Source organism: Pezoporus flaviventris, unplaced genomic scaffold (assembly GCF_033815535.1).
Source record: "Pezoporus flaviventris isolate CSIRO_AGI_PZ_B2104156 unplaced genomic scaffold, CSIRO_AGI_Pfla_v1 ptg000002l, whole genome shotgun sequence".
Taxonomy (NCBI): Eukaryota; Metazoa; Chordata; class Aves; order Psittaciformes; family Psittacidae; genus Pezoporus; species Pezoporus flaviventris.
In genome coordinates this window covers 74989076-75014249 of record NW_026892550.1, presented here as the reverse complement: position 1 = coordinate 75014249, position 25174 = coordinate 74989076, and the positions used below count along the sequence as shown (strand labels likewise).

Below are 25174 nucleotides of genomic sequence, written 5' to 3'. Positions count from 1 at the left end.
AATAATTGTCATTTGCACTAGTAAAGCAGGCCTATGCTCTCTTCCTGAATCTAAATTTACATTTAAAACCCAAAATATGCAATTACTTTTGTTTTGAAATAGTTTGCATATCTACTTTTGCAGTAACAGCCATCTGCATGCCATCAGTTTGGTGAATTCCGGTCTTCACATCTGCGTTATATCCCTTGAAAATAACCCTGTTTATGTAAAAAATCGCATGCATGTCCATGCACTTGTCATGGCAGAAGAACACTTACTCATGTAGGAGCTGCCCGGTGGTTTTATTACAGTATTTCAGACTGCTGGTGCTTCTGTAGGTCTCTGTTGTGTATTTCTGCTGTTGTTTCTGTCAACTAGCAGTATTTGTGGGCACAGTATTTATGGAGGTTGCCCAGAGAAGCTGTGGCTGCACCATCCCTGGCAGTGTTCAAGGCCAGGTTGGATGGGGCTTGGAGCAACCTGCTGTAGTGGAAGGCATCCCTGCCAGTGGCAGGGGGTTGGAACTTGATAAGCTTTAACGTCTCTTCCAACCCGAAGCAGTCTGGGATTCCATAATTAGGGAATAATTTGAAGTGTCTGAATGGAAGCATTCCATTCCAGTCACAGAGGTGTACACGGTAACTTTCCTTTGGCAAATCTGTTTGAAATACAGGCTGGAGTATCTCTGCCTGGAGACACTTGCATGAAGACTTAAGCCTTGGTTCAGGAAAAGCCTTAAAAATATGCTTAATTCAGGCATGTGATTGAGTGCATACTGGAGTCTAAGCAGTTTCAATTTTTGTTTCTTTCAAATGATCTTTTATGACTATTGTTTCATCAAGATCGAAGTAGTAAGGCTTGTTTCTTGTTCATGTCTACTGCCCAGGCTGTGGCGAGCAAAGCTCTGGCAACCCGGTGTCTTCTGGGACCATGAAACAGAAAAATGGAATAAACAGTAAGGGAGAATAAACCATGTGCTGGCCTGTGCAGACAGTAGCAGGGCTTTAGACTGATGTAAATGTCTCCATCCATGCTGCCCTGCCCTACTGCATGCTTCCCACAGTGATTACATCCTTGAGTGAACTCCCTTGACCTGCTGTGCCTGTGCTTGCCACTTGCATTTTGTTGTGCTTGGTAGCCCCACAGACTTAATAACTGGGTGTGATGGGTTGCAGCTGCCTCTTTGGATAGACAAATCCCATCTGGTAACCTCAGCCTGTCCTCCCTGGTCAACCAAGCAGCTGCTGGTCACTGTCAGGCTTGACTTGGAATTCATCCCTGTCACATCCCTAGCACGCAGCGCTTCCCAGAGGCTAATACCGACTTTCTGGATGTAGTAATCCATATTAAAGAGGATTTCCCAAAGTTCAGAAGCTCTGGAAACTTGGGAAAATGCAGTGTCGTCTTGTTGCTTATTCAGGTCTTCAGGTTTCTTGCATAAAACACTGGGGAAAAGAGTGTTGAGAAGGGAGGTGATGGTGGTTGAAGGAAAATGTCAAGATAGTTTAAAATAATATAATACAGAAATACTTTAGATGTCTAGCTTGCATTTTCTTGAAGCTGTCACCCAAAACAAGCAGGTTTCATTGGTGTACTGTAGACAAAGTATATGCAGATGCTTGCTCAACTCAATTTATTTCTACTTTATTTTTAAAAGTTCAAATCTGGGCTAGTGATAGATTTGCCTCACTTAACCTGTGCGTCTCCTCCTCTCCTGCTGCCTTGCATTTCTCCCTTTCTTGCTTAGAAAAAAAATTGCCCTTCCCCATGTAAAATTTCCCCTTTCTTCCAAAGTTCTAATTTAAACTCATTTTTGTGAAGCTTTTTTCTGCCGAAGGATGTGTCTGCAAGACAGATACCGCATTCACAGTTGCAGAAGATGATGTAAGCAGGGAGAAGATCAAAGTCCCAGATCAGCTCTTGCTCCTATGGGACTTCAGCCCATGACCAAAACAAGATTAAACCTAATTGAAAAGATTTTTTTTTATTGGTGCAAAGAAAATCTCTTTGCTTCAGCAGATACGTTTAGAAACCTGTTCTTCACACCAACTTCTGCTGCCTGTTCAAGGATGGTGAATGGGGGGAACCTCTGTTCTTCAGAGGTTGTACAAAGTAGGAAGTATTAAAAAGGGTTATGCTCAGAGTTTCCACTTGGTTGTATGCTTTACATTTTCAAGGCTGATTGAATTGCTAGGTCTCCTCTGAAATGGTAATTTTCCTATTGGCTTCAGCTCCCTCCCTCTGTTCCAAGGATTGCATGGTCATAGGAAAAACTGAACAGATATACAGTAGTACTGCTATGGATTTGATGTAGCCAAGATATAAGGAGCTGCACAAATATCTTTCATAGCACAGAAATATGCCATCAGTTTGGGTAATAGGTTTTCCAAATGGAAAAAGATGTCGTGTATATTTTAAACGGAGCACAAAAGCAAAGGTCCTGAAGAAATCCCTCCTGCAAGAGCTGCTCTACTCTTGCATGGAGAGGGATGGAGCAGCCCTGCCTGCTGCTGTGGTTCCCTCAAAAGGTGCTGGGAGGAATCCCGGGAAAGGAAAACTGGGAGCATAGTCTTATGTGGTTAAACAATGAAAACAGATGAAGTAGTGAGTGCCCCATCCCTTGCAATATTCAAGGCCAGGCTGGACAGGGCTTGGGACAACCTGATATAGTGGAAGGAAGGTATCCCTCTCCATGGCAGGGGGTTGAAACTGGATGAACTTTAACGTCTCTTCCAACTCAAACCATTCTGTGATTCTAAGTACATTGCACATTCCCACACCACCGTCCCTGTCTGTCTGACTGATAGTCAGAGACCAGCTTCTGCCATGGCAAAAAGCACGGGGACTACTGGGGAACATCAGCAGAGGGCTGCAGTTATTTTGAGCCTTGGGGAGTGAATCAGGACCAAGAAACCCCTTCCAAAAGAAGGGATTCTGGCCAAATTTGAGATTATATTTCCTCTTCCTCACCTGTAGGCTTTTCACAGTGTGAAGTTTCAGGGAGAAAAGGGGACTATAAGCGGGCTCAAGCAAGGTGCTTGAAACCTACCTTTAAAGTAACTCAGTTCTCTCCTTCATTGCTTTGATTACAGTAATTACTTGCTTGAACCTAGGGCTCATCATTCCACATTATTAGCCAGGTAAAATAAGTCTGAACACATCACTTCATGCTGTGTACATTTGACTTCAGAGCAGCATGTTCCTGCAGAACAGTTGTGGTTTTACAGCCCTTCTTGAGCTAATCTTAATGGGAAATAAATTTGTTAAGCTGCTCCTTTGCCCTTGTATGGAGAGTATACCTGTTGTGGTTTAAACCCTGTCAGCAAGGCAGCCACGCAGTCTACTTCCCTGTCTGACCCCTTTCTTCCTTTCCCCCCCCCCCCCCCCAGGGTTGGGGAGGAGAACTGAAAGAATGCAACTCCCACAGGTTGAGATAAGAACAGTTTAGTAACTAAGGTATAACACAAATCACTACTGCTACCACCAATAATAATAATGATAAGGGAAATAACAAGGGAAGAGAATATGATACCACCCGCCAAAAACAAGCCCGACAGAGCAGAGAGTGCCCTTCCGGGTAACTCCCAGTTACCTCCCCGAGCATGACGTGCTGTGGTATGGAATATCCCTTTGGTCAGTTTGGGTCAGGTGTCCTGTCTCTGCTTCCTCCTGGCTTTCCCTCCTCCCTGGCAGAGCATGAGACTCAGGAAGTCCTTGGTCAGACTAAACATCTGTGTTATCAGCACTGTTCCCAGGCTGAAAGTCAAAAACACAGCACTGCACCAGCTACTAAAAAGGAGAAAAAAATGACTGCTGCTGCTAAACCCAGGACAATACTTCTAGTTGCATTTCTGTGGTGTGAGTGCTCTACAGAGGGGGAATTAAAAAAAAAAAAGAAAAGATAAAGTTGCCCTGTTTCTATATACCCTAACAAAAACATTATCCCTTTATTTCACCCCCAGAATACCACTGAGTCTGCTCTTGAGTCCAGCTTTTTCAGACTGTGCAGAGGCCAGAAGAGCAGCAGCTGAACACTGAGCCATCCCTGTTGGAAGCAGCAGTGGGTGTGGTGGGGTTGGCATGGCCAGTGATGGCTCTGGTGTCACATCAGCATCTTGTTCAAAACCTTCCCAGTATTGAGTGTCCTCATCCTGATACTCGCTGTTCTTAAATAATCTGTTTCAATGTTTCATCCATGTTTATTCCAGAAGGATTATTGCCTAGTATATGAACGTCTGCTGGCATTTGTGATGAGGGAGCATGTGGCTGAAAAATGAGGTTGATCTGAGATTTGAGCTGCTTCCACTTACTGGAAGAAGCTCCATCAAGCTTTCCAGGATTTAGCAACAACTTGCTGTAGCATCCCAGATTTCCAGCCTCCTCAGGAGCAATTTGCCTTCACTTTATGGCAAAAGTGGTGATGAAGAGTATTGTAGGATGCATCCCTTGCTGATGCTATACCATCACCAAGACAGAGAGCATGACTTTCAGGAGCACATCACAGACACCATTGCATGTGTGTCCTGCAGTACACTCCTGGAAATAGTCCCGTGTCATGGGTCCATTGGAGCAACTGGCCTCTGAATTATTTTCCCTGAGCCAGAACTTCACTTGAAGACCTAAGAGCCAGGGTTGTCTGAGGTCTATCCTGTTCTTCTGATGGCATTGGACTGGAGAAATGAGCTCCCAAAGTAAAATATCCTTGGAAATACCCTACACTGCAGGCATGCTACCTCCAAGCTCTCCTGTTTTCCCTCTCTGGAGCTGATTTCTTTAGTCCAGGACAAAGCTCAGAATGTAGATAGGATGAAAACTGCAAATTTCTCATAGGACATATATAGAAATGACATATAATAGTCAGCCTGTTGCTTTCCTTCATCCCCAGCTCCCCCTGAAAGATCACTAAATGGTGGGGCTCTGGATGTAGGGATTTCGAGGAATAATGTTGTACAAGGTGTTGGAATTCCTGCCCCTTTTTTTCTTGTCAGGCTGAAAGGGTATTTCCCTCTGGGAGTCCCTTTTGCAGATTGATCCTTGCAGAATGAAATAAGTTTGGGATAAATAAAGGAATATTTTCCAGCAGACTGCTCTGAAAGTTAGCAACACTGTCAGGTTTGGAGGTGGTGTTGGGCTCCTGCGCAATCCACCTGTCCTTCCTGTCTGTTTCTGTTGCAGGAGTGTGTTGGTTTATCCTTAAGCTGTGTAACAAATACAGCTTTTCTGGGGTGGGATATTATTATTGAAGTACCTTCCCAAAGTGGAACTGGAGGATTCTGATTTAGGTGGGGTTATTTCCATCCTTGTGCCGCACAAGGCGTTGGGTGGCACACCAGCAGTGCAGTATATGGAGGGTAACAGTAAGACAAGATTTGAGACTACAACTTGTCCTGTTGGTTACCTGCTTTAGGTATTTCCATTGGTTTTGGAGGAAGTCAGATTCCAGGGATCTTTTGCAGTCTTCTCCCTTAATCTATATCCATTCAAAAATGGTAGAGGTAGTTTAGGGCTCATTTGTAGACAGTTTTTGATAACTGGAAGTAAAGTTTTCATATTGGTCTTAAAACAACGTCTCAAAGGGTAGACCAGGTGATATTTGGGATCCCTTCAGGAGATGGTGGGAGCAGGTTATTAAATAATTGGAAGCCAGGATGGAAGTAGAATCAATCCTACCTATTTTGACAGTCCTGCATAATTACTCATCCTTGAGTTAAGGAGAGAGGAGATGGCTGGCACCAAAGCTGTTCGGTGTGGTGTTTTCTAGGCAATACTTCACTAGTAGTGATTTTTTCCTTGGCTTTCTGTGTGTCTCTTGCTCTAGTAGCCACAGTGAAAGTGATGTCTGGCCTGAAAGTGCAGTGACACTGGTTTATGATACAAAACAAAGTGTGCTGGAAACCAAAAAAGCCTTGCTTGGAATTCACAGCAAGGCATCATTGTCTAGCTTGCTGTGGGTAGTGTTTCATCTGGTTGTAGAAAGTTGAAACTCCAGAATGACCATCTGCATAATGAAACTGGCCAACTTTTTTGCCTGGGCAAAAACTCCATCAGAAGCAAAGGGCTGGAGGAGCTGTTGCCACACCAAGTGATACAGCTCCTACCTTGGAAATTGGGTTTTCAGAAGCATTAATGCCAAATGGATGGGCCAGGTGCTGCTGCTGTTCTGGAGAGCAAGAAGATACAAGTGGTATATTGAGGATTTGGGAGGAGAAAAAGAGCTGAAGGGAGGAGATGTGGAGGTAAAGTCATTTCAGATTGGCATCTGAGTGACCTGAAGTGTTGAAATCCAAGTTCTCTATGAAATCTTTAGAAGAGGAGGACTTCATTTGAGGGCTTCCTGGGGGCTCTCTGGAGCATCCAACAGGAATAGCCCAAAACATTTGGGAACTGAAGAACTACCCCAGGTCTGCCAAAATATGTATGTGCTGCATAGCCACAAGTGGAAAATATGATGCTAAAAAATCTTAGCACCAATACTAGTCATCCTTTTCCTGTCTTTCTAGATTGGAGCGAATATTTGAAGGTTAGGTAAGACACTTGACAGTATATTGTGAGTAGGTGGAGGTGGGAAGAACAGTCTGTTTGAATATGAAGCTGCACTGGTTATGCTAATGCTGAATATGGAGGTGTTTTAATCAGGTTATCTTCTCTAGGGATTTTTGGATTTTTGCTTTTTGTTAACAAAGTAGCATATACTTCTTAATTTATATATTTTTTTCATTCCTGAAGTCTCACAGCTAACACATAAAATAGCCTAAGCTTATTAAAATTACTCAATACAACCCTTTTTTATAGTTTTAGTCATAAAAACCAGATTTTGTAACTTCTGTGGACCCTTGATAACACACACAGTGCATGTGAACTGGGCTCTCATTCATATTCTGCCTCCACCTATCACATGTGGTACATGTCTCAGTAAGAGAAAGTAAACAAGATACTGAAATAGTCAATGTTCTCCAAACCTAATAGTTGTAACCTCTCTCAAAAAGTTCTTATTGATGGTAGAGTTTGTACTAAATTTGAGGCTGTGTTTTGTAGGGTAGAAATACAGAAGCCATATTCAGAAGAGCCTTTTTTGATGTCTTGTGTTTATTCAGCACTGTACTTGGTTGTGTCTGGAATCTGACCTCAGAGTTGCATGGTCTAAGGTTTGCAAAGTAGTCAAGAAACAGAACTGGGCAGAAAATACCATGCAGGGTTATTGAGAGAAAAGGGGAAGGTTGAGGAGATAGGTTTGTGTGTTGTAGTTGCTCCTCGTCCACAGACCAGTTCTTACCTTTATGGGGTAGGGGAATGTCACACTGCAACCCTAGTCACCATGCTCTGATTCAGGCTCTGACAGAGTCGTGGAAATAGAAGTTAGTCACTCTGTCCTCCTGACCTCATGTTACCTCAGGAGTTTCTTGAAATGATGAACAGAGCTGCAACTCCTTTTAATGGGGTGAAATACTTGCTTTCACTTCCATTTTAAACTGATAGTTATTTTTCCTAGACTACTTCTGCAACTTGGCTGATAACTTTAATAAATTACTTGGAGTCTCTTTTTAAAAAGCAGCAGCAATGCAACAGCAACTAAAATTTCTAACCTTGTGCTGTCATTTGGCTTTCTTGGTTTATACCTATATTTCTAATGTGTAAAACTACTTTTCTGTTGAGAGGGGGTTTTGTGCAAAGAATTTGATGTATTACTAGCTTTGGCATTTCCATACTTTTGGAATGGTGCTTCCTAGCTTTTGATCAACACTATTTCCATTCAGTGTAAAATACATGCCTTTTCTGTTTCTCCTCTAAATGGTAATTGACAGTGGTTTTTCACCCTTAGTTTTGATTGAATTTTCTGTTACCTTGGAATAAGCAGGAACATCTTTGCTATCATGATGATTCTGTGTCATCATTCATGACTGCTGTGTGTAGGCAGCAGATAAATACTGCTTTTGTGCACCATGATAGACATGGTGGTGCTGACCTCAGGTGTTCCCTTTTCCACCCTCCAGATCATGGGATACTCCTATTTTGGGGTTATTTTATTTCCTTTGTAGTTTTGGAGTATACTGAACTGAAGTTCTTATTTTTCCTTCTTTGAAGGCTATCATATATCCTTGGGTTTTGTTTTCCTTTCCACTTGTTAGGGGAAGCTATGACTATCAGGTGCCCCCATGACTCCAGGAGTTGTGAAAACACCAGGTTTACTACAAGGACTGGCAACCCTGAGGTTAACCTGTGGCAAAGAGTCTGGGTGCCTCTTCTAATCCCCCATTTCACGTCCCCTTCAGAGACCAAGTTTTGCCATTGTCCATGTTATTTCACCATAAAATAGTTACTAGCACAGAGCTTCTGTCATTGCTACCAAGACCAGAATTCTCAGTAACTAGCTCCACAGAGGTACGCTGGGCTCAGGGAGATACTTGACTGCACTGAGCATGTTCTGTGCATACTTTTCAGGTTTTAGTAACTGATACTTCAAAACCACAATTCCTTCTTTAGGGACAAAGCATTTTGCATGCCAGTTTTTCACAGCAGTTTGCTGTTAAAATGAATCTTGTTTTCCAAGAACAACAACAAAAAAGAGACTCATATTTTTCCACATAAAAATCAAAGTTTGTTTTTCCTTTTTTGCTTTCCTATAACTCTTAAGGGGTTCCATAGATTATTTTCTTTATTTTATTTTGTTTTTTCCTTAGCCTTTATGAAAGGGGGGAAAAAAGAAACCCAGCATTTGGATTAAAACCAAGCATAAGGAATTTCAGCATGAATTACTCAGGTTGCACTGTGTGTGCAAGGTGTGTCTAAAATCAAGAACAGGTTTGTATTTAAAATGAGTTTATTATCCAGAGAAAGCACTCATTAGTTAAGGAAATGTGTATTGTTTCTGATCAGCTTGACACTGGGTATTTTAGCACAAGAGTATTTTAGCTTCTCATTCCTGAATTGTGTCCGTAGTTTGGAAGAGGATATTAAACATTCCTATGTTTTCATCCTGTTTCTGAATCTTCATCCTGGTATTCAGTTGAATAAATAGTATTTCTCTTTGTATCTGCAGAAATGGTTTTGGTTTTTTTTTTGTTTTAAAAATCTGGTATTTGATAATTGGTCACAAACTTGTGCTGTGTGGATGATGCAGCTGGCTGAGCAACATGTGCTGTTTGAATATTTCATTTGATTCAAAACGGGCTTCAATGTTTTTAAATAAATACTATCTTGCTCTTGGCACTTACTTGATAAGAAAAATCTTAATGCTGCTCTGTGCCATGTGTGTTTAATAGCCTGCAAGAATTCAGGCTAAAATGATTCAGGAGCTCTTGCTTTCATTCTGAAATGCTTTGCCAGGAGTTCTGCTGCAGATAAAAATGTGGTATAACATGGATTTTATATCACATTCATCTTCCAAAGCGGAAGAATGAGCTGGTGAAGTCCTGCTTCCTATATGAGCCTCAGGGGGTATGTGTGATTGGTGGCATATCCACGGGGGGAACTTTCTGCAGACATCCTCTCTCCATGTGCAGGCACCCAGTGACTGCATCAGTAACATCTGCCCCTCAGAATGCCTGAGCCCTGCCATATTCCTTCTTTCCAGTATTCTTCTAATGTGTAGTATTTTTTTTTACATGCTGAGTATGTCGAGGTCATAAATACTTTAACATGCAGAAGATGTGCAGCAAGAGAAGTATGTCCTTTTGGACAGCTCTTCCCCTTCCCTGCCAGCCCTGCCTGACAGACCTTGGCAGGGGCCTGCATCCCCTTACATGACTGAGAAGCAAGTTCTGCTGAGCCAGGAGATGAGCCTCTGAGCAACCTGCCACCAGCCTCAGCTCTGTGGAGACACCCCCACCACCACAGGGGCTGCAGACTCTCGTTGGTTCTTGTTGCTATCTCCCAGATTCACAAATTCCTTCCAAGATGCCTTTGTTAAGTGTGTGCTTTGTCTGCTCATAACTTTATGTGATGGCAACATTTTTAGATGGGTATCATCAAAATCAAGGTGACACTTCCAGCTACACAAGCAAGCACATGGGGGAAGGGTATGTTTGATCTGCATTAAGGAATGAAGCTGTGCGTCCATGCTGCAGGATTTTAACTCTCCAGTGACCCATCTGCATGCTTCTAGGACTTTGCTGGGCCATTTTCTGACACCTTTATTCTTTTAAGCCTACCCAAACCATGGAAGACTGTTCCTGAAGCTTCTGATGAGGAACAGCATTTTGGCAGGGCTGGGGGCAGAGTGATATCCTGTACCTTTCTCCTTGGGAGGACATCTCTCTTGGCATTTTTAATGAGGTTAAGAGAAGATCTGTAATATGAGGTAATCACTTGGAATTTAGAGTGAATATGTTATTGTCACTTTGGTATGATTTCTATATTGATATAAAATCTTTGCTGTACTTTACATGTTTTTTACATTATCTGTAGTCGCTTTTATCATATCATCAGCGCGTTGTACAAAGTGTTGTGATAAAATAATACAGATTGATGAGCCTGAATTAGTTGGAAGCATTATAAATAGAAGAAAATGTATGATACTTGATGGCTTTCGCTTTGGTTAATTATAATTTGTGCTCAAATATGTGAGTTAGGCAGCAAAAACTAAAGAAGTTAGAATAAACGGGAAAAGATTAAAAAAGCAGTTCAGCGTTACAGATATCTCAGGAGTATTATGACAAGAAGGGGAACTCTCCCTTAGTTTGCCATGTGTGTTTTGCATTTAACTGTTGGCACTCATCTGTATGTATGGAGTTGCTGGACCCAATCTACCCACAGAAGTCTCACTGAGCGGAGATTTACAACGTTATGTTGTGCCAATGGCCGAGCTAATCATTCTTGTTCGGTACAGAGCACCAAGCTTATGGATGCTGATGACGAAGCAATGCTTTGGGAAGCTGGAGAAGGAGACTGTTTATCTGCCACATCTTTTATCTAGCATGAAAATGCATGTGTACTGTCAGAAAGGTACCTATAGGCATTCTGTCACATCATTTTAACCCCAGTAGATGACAGACATGCTTTAGTGTGAGAGCAACAGGTGTGTATCCATGCTAGCTTAATAAATAGAGCCATAGAATAATGCAGATATGCTTGTTTGCCACTTCATAGAATCCTTGACTTGGTTTATTAGAAGGAACCTTAAAGCTCATCCAGTTCCAGTCCTTCCGTGGGCAGAGCCACCTTCCACTAGACCAGTTTTCTCCAAGCCCCATCCAGCCTGGCCTTGAACACTGCCAGGGATGGACAGAGAAGTCCCACAGCTCCTCTGGGCAACCTGTGCCAGGGCCTCACATGGGGAAGAACTTCTTCCTAAGATCTCATCTCAATCTCCCCTCTGTCAGTTTAAAGCCACGGGGCTTTGAGCAACCTGGTCTAGCAGAAAGTGTCCCTGCCTATGGCAGGGGGTTGGAACTGGATGAGCTTGAAGGTCCCTTCCAGCCCAAGCCATCTGTGATCAGTTGATTCTTGACAAAATATGGAGCCCACGTGGCATGAGAAATAATATCCACCTAGTGCTTTGAAGGTACAACCGTAGAGCTACACACATAGGAAACTTATAATCCATTTCCACCCACCACAGGTCTGGTTTGGTGGAGACAGGCAAAGGAAAATGGTTGCAGGCAAAGCATCCTTTTTGCTTGTATTTTTCTTCCGATAAATCAACCAGTGTTCAGTGCAAGTCCAAAAAGGTTTCTCCTTTGGATGAAAAAAGTGAGCAGCAGGTTGCTGTGACGCAGGTTTTGCACTGTCACTGGACTGAACACTCCTTAAACTAACAGAGAGGGTGAAAGGTGGTAGTGTTTTTGCACTGAATCTGTGGGTTTAGATGAGGCAGCGCCATTTCTTTTACAAAAGCATGTTTATAGTGACTCCTTAAGAAGTTTAGACTGGAGGGTTGTTCCCAGAAACTGCCCCCTCTCCACTTGCCAGGTCCCATATGTTTGTCTTGGCAGGATGCAATGTCTGCTTGGCTGGTTCTGGGATATTAAATAGAAGGAACACAGAGCTCTTGATGCTTTTCAATAGGGCTTCTATTGAGTTAGCGGCAGGATAGAGCTGTCAGCCCCCTGTGATTGTCCAACAGGGAAAAAGAAAGAAATGAGAGGGGTGGGGAGAGAGCCCTGGAAACCTTTCCCAGTTTCATGGATAGCATGGTCAGAGGACAGTATTGTTTGGGAGGCAGCAGCTTTGTGTTGGTTTGAGCGTTGAGTCCTTTTGCTGCCGTTCTGGTGGTAGGTGAATAAATGGTGCTGGTAGCTGGAACTGCACAGGTAGGGCAAGCAACTTTCTTATTTTAAGTTATCATGCATGCAGAATCTGTTAAGAGATTTTGTTGGTGGCCCTAAGTGGGAATAGATTGGGATATCCCAGTTCTGACACTTAGGGATGCTGTATCTCTGCCTTTCATTTTTAAGGCATGCATGGTGATAGATCCAGCTACTGTGTAAAAAGCTAAGCTGTTGGGAGTCTGTCCTGTGTACTCTTAGCAAATCATAGAATCCCAGACTACTTTAGCTTGGAAAGGACGTTAAAGCTCATCTGGTTGCAACCCCCTGCCATGTGCAGGGACACCTTCCGCTAGACCAGGTTGCTCCAAGCCCCATCTAGCCTGACCTTGAACACTGCCAGGGACTAGACTGGGCACATGCAGTGCCCATCTTCATTATCTGTCTCCTCTGTTGAGCTTGATGAGAGAGAGCAATACTCACCTTCTCCCAGTCAAATAAAGCCCTCTTTTGCCCTGTCACGTGCTTTGAAGAATGGAAAGGAAGCAAAAAAGATTTGGAGAATTCTCCAGGAGAAGGAGAGTAATCCCTTTGCATTTTTGCAGGCTTGGACAATCTGTCACTCTTTGTCTTGATCCTTTCTCTGATATGCTGCTGCCTATATCCTACTTCTGTGTCTAAGTGCCTAGTTGCATGCACTGTTTCACATGAAGAAATGCCTTGGGTTTGGAGCAGATGAAAGTGTGGCAGGAGGACTCGTATGGAGCATTGACCAGTACATAGCCTGAGCAGCCCTACCTTTGTCATGTAAAGGAAGAGTTTCCTTCTCCATTTAAAGGACAGGTGTCAAGATGGTGGAGGAACCTCTTCCTGAGTAGGCTTGTTTCTTCTTTGGACACAAGCTGAACTTCTTTCTCTACAGTTATCATAAGCACTTAACAGCGAGGTTTGCCATTTCACAGACCTCAGTCTGTCTGGACCCTGCTTTCCTGACCTTAGCTGGTGACAGTCCCTTTGCTCGCACTCAGGTGAGAATTGATCTGAACAGCCCTGGGCTCTGTAACTCATGCAGACAAACCTTGTCTCACTGTGTTTGCCCATGTTGGTTGTAGTGATTGGATTTAGTTCTCTTCTAAGCAAGCAGATTCATCTTCCCAAGCACAGTCTGTCCCCTAAACCAGGGGTGGCTCTTGCATAGGTAGTTTTCCTTTTTGCCGCTGAATTCTTCGCTGTCCTTGGACTGGCAAATAGCTGCCCGGCTCTATCACACGTGTGCTCTGGTGAGAGTTGCTGTCTTCTCATTTCTACTTCCCTCCCAGGTACAGTCCACCTACATAGGCCCCCTTTATTACTTCACATTTGCACCCATATGCTACGCAAGGGTTCCAAGTTGGATGTTCTTACGGAGGGAAGGTGATCTTTGCATCCTTGGATTCCTGAGCTTATTACTGATTTATTTCTTTACATAGTTGCTCATTTCTTAGCAAGGTCTCTTACTGCAGCTCGACTCCATATGGACAACCTCCTGTGTCTGAGCAAACTCCAGCCCACTTATTAATCTGCTCTTTGTATTACTGACAACCTACTTCATGTAGAGATAAATGTACAGCCTTGAACACAATGTTTAATTTCAATTTTTAATCCTTTAATCATCTCTATTTCAAATCTTCAAAGTAAAGACACGACATGGTATTTCCAAATTACTCTGTTTTACAGAAGGGTGTGCGTATCTTACATCAGGTAAAAGGTGCTTATAATACAAATGAAGATGCTTATGTAGGAGGATGCAATGAAGTCCTCTTGATCATGCATCCCTCATGGTGCAGTGCAATTAATTATAGCCATCAATTATAGATTTGATGGCTGACTGTTTTTAGATTTATGTCTTAGGTGCCACTAAAGTATGCCTCTTGTACAGGGGTTTGCAGGACTTCATCCAGAGTTGCCTCCAGCCTGCTGGGCCTGGTGTATCTAACACAGTTTGTCCTCAGTTTGCAAAAGATATGGAAAGAATAATGGATTAAAGATGTAATCCCCAATTAACTGGTGGAAAAGTACTTACATATTGCTCCTGGTTTCTAGCTGAGAAGGGAGAAAAGAAAAAATACCAAAATTAACAAAAATAGTAGAGTTTTGAAGTCTGGAACAAGTCTGGTGACAAAGGAGTTGGTTAGAAAGATTAGATAGAGGATAGAGAGGAGGTGTGGGGTAAGGAACAGTTTATCCTTGTGATGAATGTTCTAGAATAGGGTCTCATTTATTTATCACCTAAGAGAAAATGGAAGATACTAAAAAAAGGGGTGGAAGGGAAAAAAGAAAACCATTTTCAAATACTTCAGTATTGCATTTCCAATTTACTTCAAGCAACTTTCTATGTTCACTTCTGTCAGTATTCAAAGCTGGCTTAGGAGAATTAGCTGCTATTTAACACCTCGGATCCCAGAGGATCATGTCAGTGTTTTACAAACCCTTTCTTTGTAGTACAAGAGCTCTGAGCACAGTTTAAAAATGCAATTTTTATTATTACTTTCTCTGTGGTAGATTCATTGTGTCTTACAAAAATGCAGGGGTTTCAAAATATAGATAGCAGCTGAAATATAATGTTGTAAAGATAAGCGTGTACCTAAAATAACAGCAAAACCAAAAAAAAAGACAGTGGGGTGAAAGCATTTTTCACTGAAAGTAATTATTTTGTGCACTGTGTCACTGCCTCTAAGTTAAAGGAGAGGAGTTGAACCTGTTAGTATTTAGCTATACTTCAGTGTAATTCTACTTAAATGTATAGGTTTTTAGTGGTGTGAAAATGGGTAGCACAGAAACCCTTATGAATGGGAGTCAGTGGAGGTAGAGCTTACTGTGATGGTGGTGCTGGTGTCATCCTCACAAGAGGGGCAGAGAGGGGTCTCTGCACAGCTGGCTGCTGTTTAAACTACTTGCTCATCCGAGAGTGCTGGAGAGATAGCAGGAGATTTGTAGAGAAAAAGGGAGAGTTAATTCTATCCCCAGGGGAGTTGCTGTGACACTTGGTGCCAAAGCCACTGTTCACCCTCTTCTCAGGGTTTTCTTACAAGCTTTGGGGTGAGCAGCATGGTTGCAGTCACTGCCCTCCGTCATCACTCCTTGCTGTTGAGAGTGAGTGATGTGGTCTTTCCAAGGAAGTGGAAGAGTCACCACACCACATCTTGCTTCCTCTACTCTTTTCCTTGGAGCCTGTGTTGGCCAATGCTCGGTAACAGAAGAGTCTAAGAATGATGCTCTCTAGTCCTGGATCCCAACTCCTGATACAGACTTATTCACATTCCCAGTGTACCAAAGACTCCTGCAATTCTTGTAGCATTAAACTAGTAGGCTCTGATAACGGTTTCAGTGGTTGCTGGTACTGTAGCACCCATACTTGGATCTACTCTAAACACGGACTCCTTGAATCATTTTGGTCACATCTGCTGAGTTGTTTGGAGTTCTCTTCTAGCATTTGTACGCAGATACAATGGTTTCAGTGACAAGGTGCCTGTAGTATATTTGGATTATAGTAGTACCTGCTGATGGATCAAGAGGCCACCATGGTAGATGCATGAATGCAGCTGCTGCTGGGAAGAGCTTACCAATGTACAGTTCTGGTATCTTCAACATAAGAAGGACATGGAGCTGTTGGAGCAAGTCCAGAGGAGAACGCAAGGATGATCAGGAGCTCCCACAGGAAGACAGGCTGAGAAAACTGAGGCTCAGCCTGGAGAAGAGAAGGCTGCGTGAAGACCTCATAGCAGCCTTCCAGTATCTGAAGGGGGCCTATAGGGATGCTGGGAAGGGACTGTAGTGATAGGACAAGAGATGATGGGTTAAAACTTAAACAGGGGAAGTTTAGATTGGATATAAGGAAGAAGTTCTTTACTGTGAGGGTGGTGAGGCACTGGAATAGGTTGCCCAGGGAAGTTGCGAATGCTCCAACCCTCAGGGTGTTCAGGGCCGGGCTGGATGGAATCTTGGGTGATATGGTTTAGTGTGAGGTGTCCCTGCCCGTGGCAAGGGGGTTGGAACTAGATGATCTTAAGGTCCTTTCCAACCCTAACTATTCTATGATTATGATGAGAGTTAGGAGGGAGCAGATACGGACAGGATGGGAGGTGGGAAGAGCGAGACATCATTGATGAGTGCAGTAAGCAGAGGTCTTTCAGAACTCTAGAAAGGTTTTTTAGAAATCTTTATTTCCATTAAGCTTTCTTCATAGGCAGTTAGGAAATGAGTGTTTCATAGGGGGAGATGTGAGAGAAAAAGCAGCTTTCCTGTTTGGGCCACCATATCTAGGATATGAGACGACAGTAAGAAGGAAAAAGCAGAACTTGGAATAGCGGTGGGCAGTGGAGGCTGGAATGAAAAAGTAAAAACATTTACTGAATTGAACATGAGAAGATGGGCTGAGAGAACTGGGCTTGTTCAGCCTGAAGAAGAGAAGGCTTCAGGGAGATGTTACAGCAGCTTCCAGTGCCTAAAGAGGCTACAAGAAACCTGGAGAGGGGCTTTGGGAAGGGCCTGTAGGGACAGTTGTAGGGGGAAGGGCTTTAAACTGACAGAGGGGAGATTGAGATGAGATGTTAGGAGGAAGCTCTTCCCTGTGAGGGTGATGAGGCTCTGGCACAGGTTGCCCAGAGAAGCTGTGGCTGCCCCATCCCTGGCAGCGTTCAAGGCCAGGTTGGACGAGGCTTGGAGCAACCTGGTCTAGTGGAAGGTGTCCCTACCTGTGGCAGGGGGCTTGGAACTGGATGAACTTTAAGGTCCTTTCCACCCCAAACCATTCTGTGATTCTAACAGATAGGATGGGGATATTCTATTGTAGGTTTAGTTTGTAAAGCAAATGCACTGTAGACTTGAATGACCTACTCTCTAGTAACACTTGGTGGCAAGTATTAGCAGCACTTTACTTGATATTGGCCAATAATGCAACTCTGCTTCTTGCTCAACAAACCCTTCCACATTCTGACGGTTGAGGGTGGCCTTTTCAAAACACACCTGGGAATGAAATGACTTGCCCTTATGGCAAACCACTAGGAATGGGGCATTGAACTTCCTAAAATACTTTGAAAAATCCCACCCATAATGTTTACTCTAATACTGGAGTTAAATGTGTCCATTCTTAGTGGTCACTCCACAGTTCTCTGTTGTGCTCCCTGAATGAATGGCTCTTTCCTCTCCTGCAGCTAATACCCCATGCATATTTATATGGAATCGTGTTCGCTCTTAAATGCTGTTTGTTTTGGCTCAGGACGCAACTCCTTAGTTTAACCCGCCCTTGCAGGTTATTTTCTCAAGGCTTTATACTGTTTGTAATTCCCTTATTATTGTCTGTGTCTTTGCACTGGGGGAAAAAAAAAAAAAAAAGGAAAAGGCATTTTTCGAGGTTTTGCTCTATTAGTGGGTTGCCCAGCAAAGAATAGTATCCTCTGGGAAGTCCTCCTAGGTGGGCTGCCTGTGCCAGACCATATTTGGCCTTGCTCCCAGTTACCTTTTATTAGGAACTCTAGGCAAGACTCTCATCAGTTTAATTCATCATTAAGGGTTTTTTTCCCTCTGCTTTCTATGCCTGGGTAGAGGAGAAGGAAGAATACTGCAGGGATGAAACACACTAATGGTCATCATGTAAAGATATCTATGGATACTACACAGTGACATGGGTGCACACAAGGTGCTGGACATTTCCCCTATGAACCCCCTCAGGGCAGGGAAGCACTTTAAGAATCATGAAGACAGTTCTAGATGAACTTCCCAGAAGCACAGATTTCAACCTGCATCCTTCAGCTGATGGCAATCTGGTGTGTGGTTAATTTATAAGAAAAAGTAGTAAAATTAATGGCGTTCTAGGATTTCAGACTGTGCTTTCCTGTATTGCTCTATAAATGTGCTTTTTTTGAAAAAAATAAATCGCACTACGTATTTGTTGCTTGAAAATCTACCGCAGCCTATTCTCCAAGTTAGCCTGAGCATCTGCTGCTTGTCTGTTATGCTGGTGGGCAAGAAAATGTAAAGGAAAATAGAGTTTATATTGAAGGTGGACTTGAATATGCAATACCTGCTTATGCCCTTCCTTCTCCTTTCATTTGGAAAATTTCAGGCTCTCTTTATTGATGAAATGGGGGTGAATGGGGATGTGGGATGGACAGCAAGCTGGCTTGTGCATTCAGGCTTGCTTCTAGGCTGGTAAAATGGACCCAAACTGCCTCTGTTGATTCTAAAGCTCAAATTCCAGTAAAAGGAAAAAAAAAACAAACAGTATTTATAAAAATTTGTCTGCTTTCATTTACAATATGCTTTGTAAGATAACCCCACTGGAGTATTTGTAAGTCATATTTTATATGTCAGAAAGAGCATGTTAATGTTTGTACTGTTTACTGTATTGGTAAAGTGAAGGTAAGTATCTCAGAGTGTGGGCAAATGCATTACTCAACAGCATATGAAACGTGTTCACCTTCCACACAGGTGATACAAAACCATAGCTGCAAATAAAGCAGAGTACAGTAAGGCTAAAGGCTGTGGGGGAGAGTAGGAGCAAAGTGAGTGAGAAATGCTGATGAGTAAAACCCAGATGTGTCCTTGTCAGTATCACCCATGTCTCCTTTTTTTTTTTTTCCATTTTTCTCTCTTTTCCCCTTTCTCTCCTTTTTTTTCACCTTTTTTATTTGCTCCCCCGGTTTTTCTTCTCCTCTTTCCCTCATTTTCTCCCCTTTTCCCCCCTTTTCTCCTTTTTCCCCTTTTTCTTCCTCTGTTTTAATTTTTTCCTCCCCACTTTCCTCATTTTTCCCTGTTTTCTTCCCTTCTCCCCCCCCCCCCCCCCCCTTTTTTTTTTGTACTTTTTGCTTCCCATGTTTTAACTTCATCAACCCTTCAGGCCTGGCCCTTTGACTGCAAACTCAAAATTGCCCTGTCTCCTCTTTCACTTGGGGCCACAGGAATCACTGTTCTTGCATGAAGCACTCGCTGCACGTGGTCAGCACAGCCTCTGGTCTGTGTGAGCAGCTCCAAGGCAGCTTGTATCATTCATTAACTTCTCTGCTGTGCCAGGGGAATTTACAAGTTGTCTGGGAGATCAGCTCCTTGCTCTTGCACTGGTTCTTTAGGGGATGTTGCTTTCTAGGAACCCTATGGTGGTGACAACCGGGTTGAAATCCAGCCCTTCAGCTCCATGTGCAGATTTTGTGGAGTAATTGTGTCATGTTCACTTGTGATTATGGGTACAAATCCCCTCAATGCCATAAAAATCCACTGATATTAGGGGAGTCAGGCACTGCCTGTGAGGATGAACAAAAGGTAGAGGCACATCTTGTGTCTGTATAAATAATAAGGCTGTCTTAAATAGGGAAAAAAAGGTGAGTATGAGGTACAGTCTGATTTCCAGCTTGGGAAAAGAGCAGGACCTAATGCTGGGCATGATTCCAGGTGTATGCCAAAGCAAGGAGAATGCTGCACATTGTCTGCATGTGCTGCAGTACCTGTGCCAGATACTCCCAAGCCTTTGTAGACTGAGGTTCAGTCTGTTCTGTCAGGTGTGTTTTGTGTCTCCTGGAATTGATGTCATTTATCTCAATGGTTGTACTTTGGAAATTTGTTTTTTTTTTCCTAGTGAAGCACGTGATTAGTTTAGCATAATTAAGTAAAATCGGATGCTTGCTTTGGGTACTGCTCCTCCTGATGAATAATTTGACTTTTAAAGCAGCAACTATCTCGTATAAATAGGGCTGGCTTATTGGTGTCTGTGGAGTCGGGTGACTTTTGAGGAGCAGACACTGTTGTGGCTTAAGGAATGTGTTGGGTCTGTCAAAGTGTTTTATGGAGAGCTGTGGAAATGGAAACTGCATTGATGCTTGTGGATGATTCTTATATTGCTTTTACAGCAAGGCACACCCATGCTCTGAAATATGATCGTGGCTTTTCCTTTGTAGATTTAACACAGAGAAGAAGCAGCAGCACCCACGTTGAAGGTGGAAAGTGAGGCCAAGCTTGGCTTTTGTCCTGAGCATTGCTTTTGGATAGAACTGCCTTCAACTCATAGGCAACACCTTCATAGAAAATTGGTTGTTTACCAAAAAACCTCTTTGCCAAGACAAGGTCTGCACCAGTAACATAGCAACTGTAGGGCTGAAACTTCACTTTGCTCAGGAAAATGGCAAGCAAATAAGCCATTAACATGTGAAGAGGACTTGTTAATTCCAGTCTAATTATGTGTACTAGCCACACGAAGAGCTGACTTGTGATGCCAGCATGAGTTATTCCAACCCCAAATCTTGCTTATTACTACTCCTCACCTAATGAAAACGAAGAAGGAATGTAGTGTTGAGACTTGTGTAGTTTAGCCAATGTCTGAAGAAATTCATTAACTGAAAATCTGAGTGTAGATAGAAGAAAACACACAGAGCATGGAAGGCTTGTGGTGAAGTACTCCATCGTAGAATCACAGAATCCCAGGTTGGAAGGGACCTCAAGGATCATCTGGTCCAACCCATCTTGGCAAAGAATGAGCTAGACTAGATGGCCAAATACCCTGCCCGGCCAAATTGTGAGCTGTTTGTGAATTCAGAATATTTTTATTATTTCTTGTTCTCTGTCACAATTCTGTCTGCTTGTATTCAACAAATTATCTAAACTCAGACCATGATAATCTCCATTTGTTGCTGGGGAAGCCCTAGAGCAGACTGCAGAGCTGTCAGGATGGTCTCCTTTTGGTTTTATGGGGTTTGGTGTTTTTTTTTTTGTCGTTCATGCTTTGTATGTGTCTATGGGTTCACTCCAAGCCATAACTGTAATTCTGACCTTGCATGTAGTGAAGTCTTCAGGTACAAGGCTACAGCAATGGAGCTCTCATGTAAGAATTTCTTGGGTTGAGGGAAAAAACAGTGCATCACTCGAGGAGCTGTAAGTAGCTTCAGCTGTAGCTGAAGGTGTATCAGCCCCATGATATAGATTGGCTCCAGGAGCCATCCCTGTATCACTCACAAGAAGAGGAGCAGCATTGTAGAGAAGGAAGATTATAAGAATACTGCTTGTTAATAGCTGCTCTGCTACATTTACACAAATATATTATCAAGTATCATTGATAATAACTTACAGATTCCTCAAAGCACCTATCCCATTGCTGTTTTCCAGTATTTTCAGATATTCTGTATCCATTTTTCCTCTGCATGATGCTCTTGCTCTTACTGGCTCTGCTGGAAGAAGTTTAGTCTTGTTGCCCTTAGATAAAAGCAGGGAGTTAAGTGACTGTTTCCTTCAATGTATCACCAGATTTCCTTCACCATTATTTACAGTGATTTATATTCAGGTGCCTTCTAAGAGGTTTTTTTTTCCTCCTGCACATGAGTCTCTTTTCCCTTCAACTGGACTTAAGCAAGTGGGACTTACTCCAGCAAGCACCAGGATAAATCTGCCTCATCTGCAGACCTGTCCCACAGGTCTTACAGACAGAAGACATAAAGAGAAAGGGTTTGGAGGGATAGTCAAGAGCTACAGTTACAGGTTTAAACAACGTGACATGCCAGTGTAGATTACAAAATAGCTGTGTACAGCATACTGACAGTAAACCCCGGTCTGACTTTGGTCTTAGCTGTGGTTTTGAAGGGGTGATGAACCTCATCCATATGCAAGATTGGCTTCATGCCTCTGAGTGGTGGCTTCAGCCAGAGGAACACCCCCAGAGCACAGGAGGTATCGCCTCTGGCAAGAAGTCCATGCACAGGAAGGCCAGGAGTAATTTGAGTCTTACAGTACAGCGATATGCTGAGTGTTTTATGCTTCACCCCTCTTGATACTTGTTTTTAAACCATCAGGCCGAGTCTTGAGGCTCTCAAATGACATATTGGCATGCTTTCTTTCTTCCTCACCAGGCTGGAATGATAAGAACCGATAAGGATGAATACTTCATTGAGCCTTTGGAAAGAGGAAAGCAAATGGAAGAGGAAAAGGGGAGAATCCACATGGTGTACAGGCGATCAGCTGTAGCGCATCATCCCACTGATATGCTCCCTGATGTCCATACAGAAGGTACAGTACCTGTGTCGGTTGCTCACAGATCTGTTCCAGGTAACTGTAGCCTGAAGCAGCTTTTGAGAGAGGCAGTTTTGACTGAACTGATTGAAAAGAAAGCCTTTAAATGTTTTGCTGAGGTCCACCATCAGTCACACGTGAAGTTTCTCTGCCAGGAGCAGCACATGTGTAGACCAGAGCTCAGCCATGAAGTGTTCTTGTCAATAGATGTTGTGGGCCAGGAGATGTTAATGGAAATACTCATCTGACTTCAATATTGTAAGCTGTTGCTATGGCTTGCCTGCCCATACAACTTCTGTTTAAAGTTTGGGTCTTATTTCTTAGTGATAGCTCAATTGTGCCATTGGCTGACACTCTGTTTTCCTGCTTCTGCTGGTTGCAATTAATGCAGTTGGAAGGCAGTTGTGTCGATAAGATATGTACTTTAGACATATCCAAGGATTCCCCTCCTTCTTGAAGATGATGTGGTTGGTCTATCTGAGAATAATCATCGTCTAGTTTAATGCATTTGCTTGTATATTTAGATTTCCCTCCTTTTAATATTATCCTTTAATCCTAAATTAATCTTTACAAGCCAACGCATTACATAGTGAATGTTCAGGGTTTTGACACTATGGGCCAGGAATGAAAGAGCATCTCCATTCCCCTTCAGTGCTCTACCTTTTTTTCAACATCTCTCAGCTTCTCAAATTCCTGTTTGTACTTTGCATTCACATGTTCTTGGAACTTAAAAGTGTTTGAGAAGAACTAGAATAACCACATACAACACAGAACTAGAATTAGATAGGAGTATTAGGCAGAGAGAAGTCAAGCGCCCCCTCATTGCCAGTCCTCATGGATTTAAATTATTTGGTGGGGTTTTGGAATTTTGTCTCTGAAAAAGCAAGTAGGAATGGAGAGCCACTTTGAATACAGTCCTGCCAGACTTTAATTAGTCTTTCAGAAGGTTAAGTCCATGCTGTTGACAGCAGTATGGCACAGCAGGGTCACAGCAGGCTTGGGGTCTAGTAGCAGCCTGAACAATGCAGGCTCATCAACCTGCTAGTCTCTGAGACCTGTGCTGCCAAAGGTACTTTGCTTTTGGTACCTTGATGAGGCTGTTCAAATCTAGCTCATGCATCTCTGTGGTGTGATCAACTAAACAGTGCTAAATAAGCCTTTGTGGTAGTGGCATTGGGTTCAGTGCTGTGTTTCTGCTTTGAAAACACATTGTTAGCTGGGCTGGTGGGCTCAGACCGTGGCTAGACAGAGTGAGCAGCTGACAATGGACCTTCTGGGTCTCCTTCAGCGAGTTCAGCATCTCTTGCCTCTGTCATAGAGTCATAGAATCACAGAGTGGTTTGGGTTGAAAGGGACCTTAAAGCTCATCCAGTTCCAACCCCCTGCCACAGGCAGGGGCACCTTCGACTAGACAGTTTCTCAAAGCCCTGTCATGTTCACAGGAGATCTCTTCTTACCTACTTTTGACAGTTTTAAAGTTTTATGCATCTGAGTTTGGGAAATAGTTCTGGCTATTATGCCACTGTGACACAGTTTGCAGTGGTAAGTAGTCTGCTATGTAGATGCATGAGCATCTTTCTTGATCTTCACTGCCCTTGCTTTCTACCCCAGAATCCCAGTGCCCCAGCCAGAGGCAGAAGTGCTGATGACAGGCTGCTGGCAGATTACAAGTTCAGCCACATATTTAGGTTTCACTGATAGATGACAGATGAATTAAGACATTAAGATAAAAAAGTACTTAAAATTCCTCTTGTCAGCAAAGTTGTTACAAAAACTGGGAAATGTGGTGTAGGAGCCTTCCTCTGGAGTGACATAGGACATACTGCCTTGTACTCCCTCAACAAGAAGTCACTTTTATACGATGCTATTGTCATGAAAGCTTCCGAAAGCTTTTGGTCTGCGAAAAGAAGCTTTTGGTCTGATAGGACATCTGGCATTCCTGCTGGATTTTATAACATTTGGGAATTTGTTGGACATGTTTCAAATAATTGGACAGTGTGAGCATAGGAGTTCTGAGTTTTAGTAACGATTGCAGTGCAGTGGAACATTTATTGGTTCATGTACTGTGTTCTCATGGAAGTAAGGACACATAAATACCTACTTCTCTTTCCTGTTGTAGTTATCAGTGATGAAGTTTCAGTGAACTTTCTTAGGTGGGAACCAGAAATCTGGGTTTCGGGAGAAGATGTTAGAATGCCTCAAGCTACTGGGTACCGTGGATTTAGTCTTTCCCATTTTGCAGCAAAATAACCCTACCTGTGAGATAGCACCCCACACTGATTCCTATTTCTGGTATCCATGGCTGGCTGTAGCGTCCTTAAGGAGCAACTGTGTATTGTCATTATTTGCTTTGTTGGAGGTTGGTTTCCTTAAGAGTGCATTACGTGAAACACTTGAGGAATCAGACGGGAAATCTGGCCTCATTCATTTGAGGAATGCTGTGGAATGGCAAACCTGTTAATGTTTATGGATAAGCACTGGTTTTCCTTCCCTTTGTGTATCTGTGCTAGGAGGGAGCTGCTGCATCTTCACACACTGAAATCCTCACACATAGTCTTTTTTTAAGATTTTTGGGGGTTTGTCTTCCCATTAAACATAGGGAAGAGTCTCTCAAAGCACTTAGCAGAAGAGGGGAAGAAACGTGAATATTCTGCTAATTCAAAGGATCTTGTTTTACTGTATTGTTTTTAACCTGATCTTTCTTATGCTAATGTGAGGCCATGCAGGGACCTGCAAGAAGCAGTAGCTCTTGACCAGTTAATGTTAAAATAATTTTAAAACCAACCACTTACTTTGGTACCCGTGGTCTCCATTGCACTGGGCGAGCCTGTTTGATGGTGTAAGTGCTGTTCATTCTTCTGGACAGGAAGTTCTTCCTCTCCTACAGGATGGTGGCCAAGGCCTCCCCCAGGAAGTTCCAGCTATTGAAAACTGCTTAAACACAGTAGCATGTGACACAGCATCAA

General features: G+C 43.0%; 1 protein-coding gene across 3 annotated transcripts in view; it reads left to right on the top strand.

The window, feature by feature from the left end:
* Window positions 1-25174, top strand: part of ADAMTS3 (ADAM metallopeptidase with thrombospondin type 1 motif 3) — a 104305-nt gene that overhangs the window by 10824 nt on the left and 68307 nt on the right. For all 3 annotated transcript variants that reach the window (XM_061463294.1, XM_061463302.1, XM_061463284.1), the window contains exon 4: window positions 22049-22205. In XM_061463294.1, the coding sequence (XP_061319278.1) occupies window positions 22049-22205 (157 nt within the window). The remainder of the gene's footprint in view (window positions 1-22048; window positions 22206-25174) is intronic.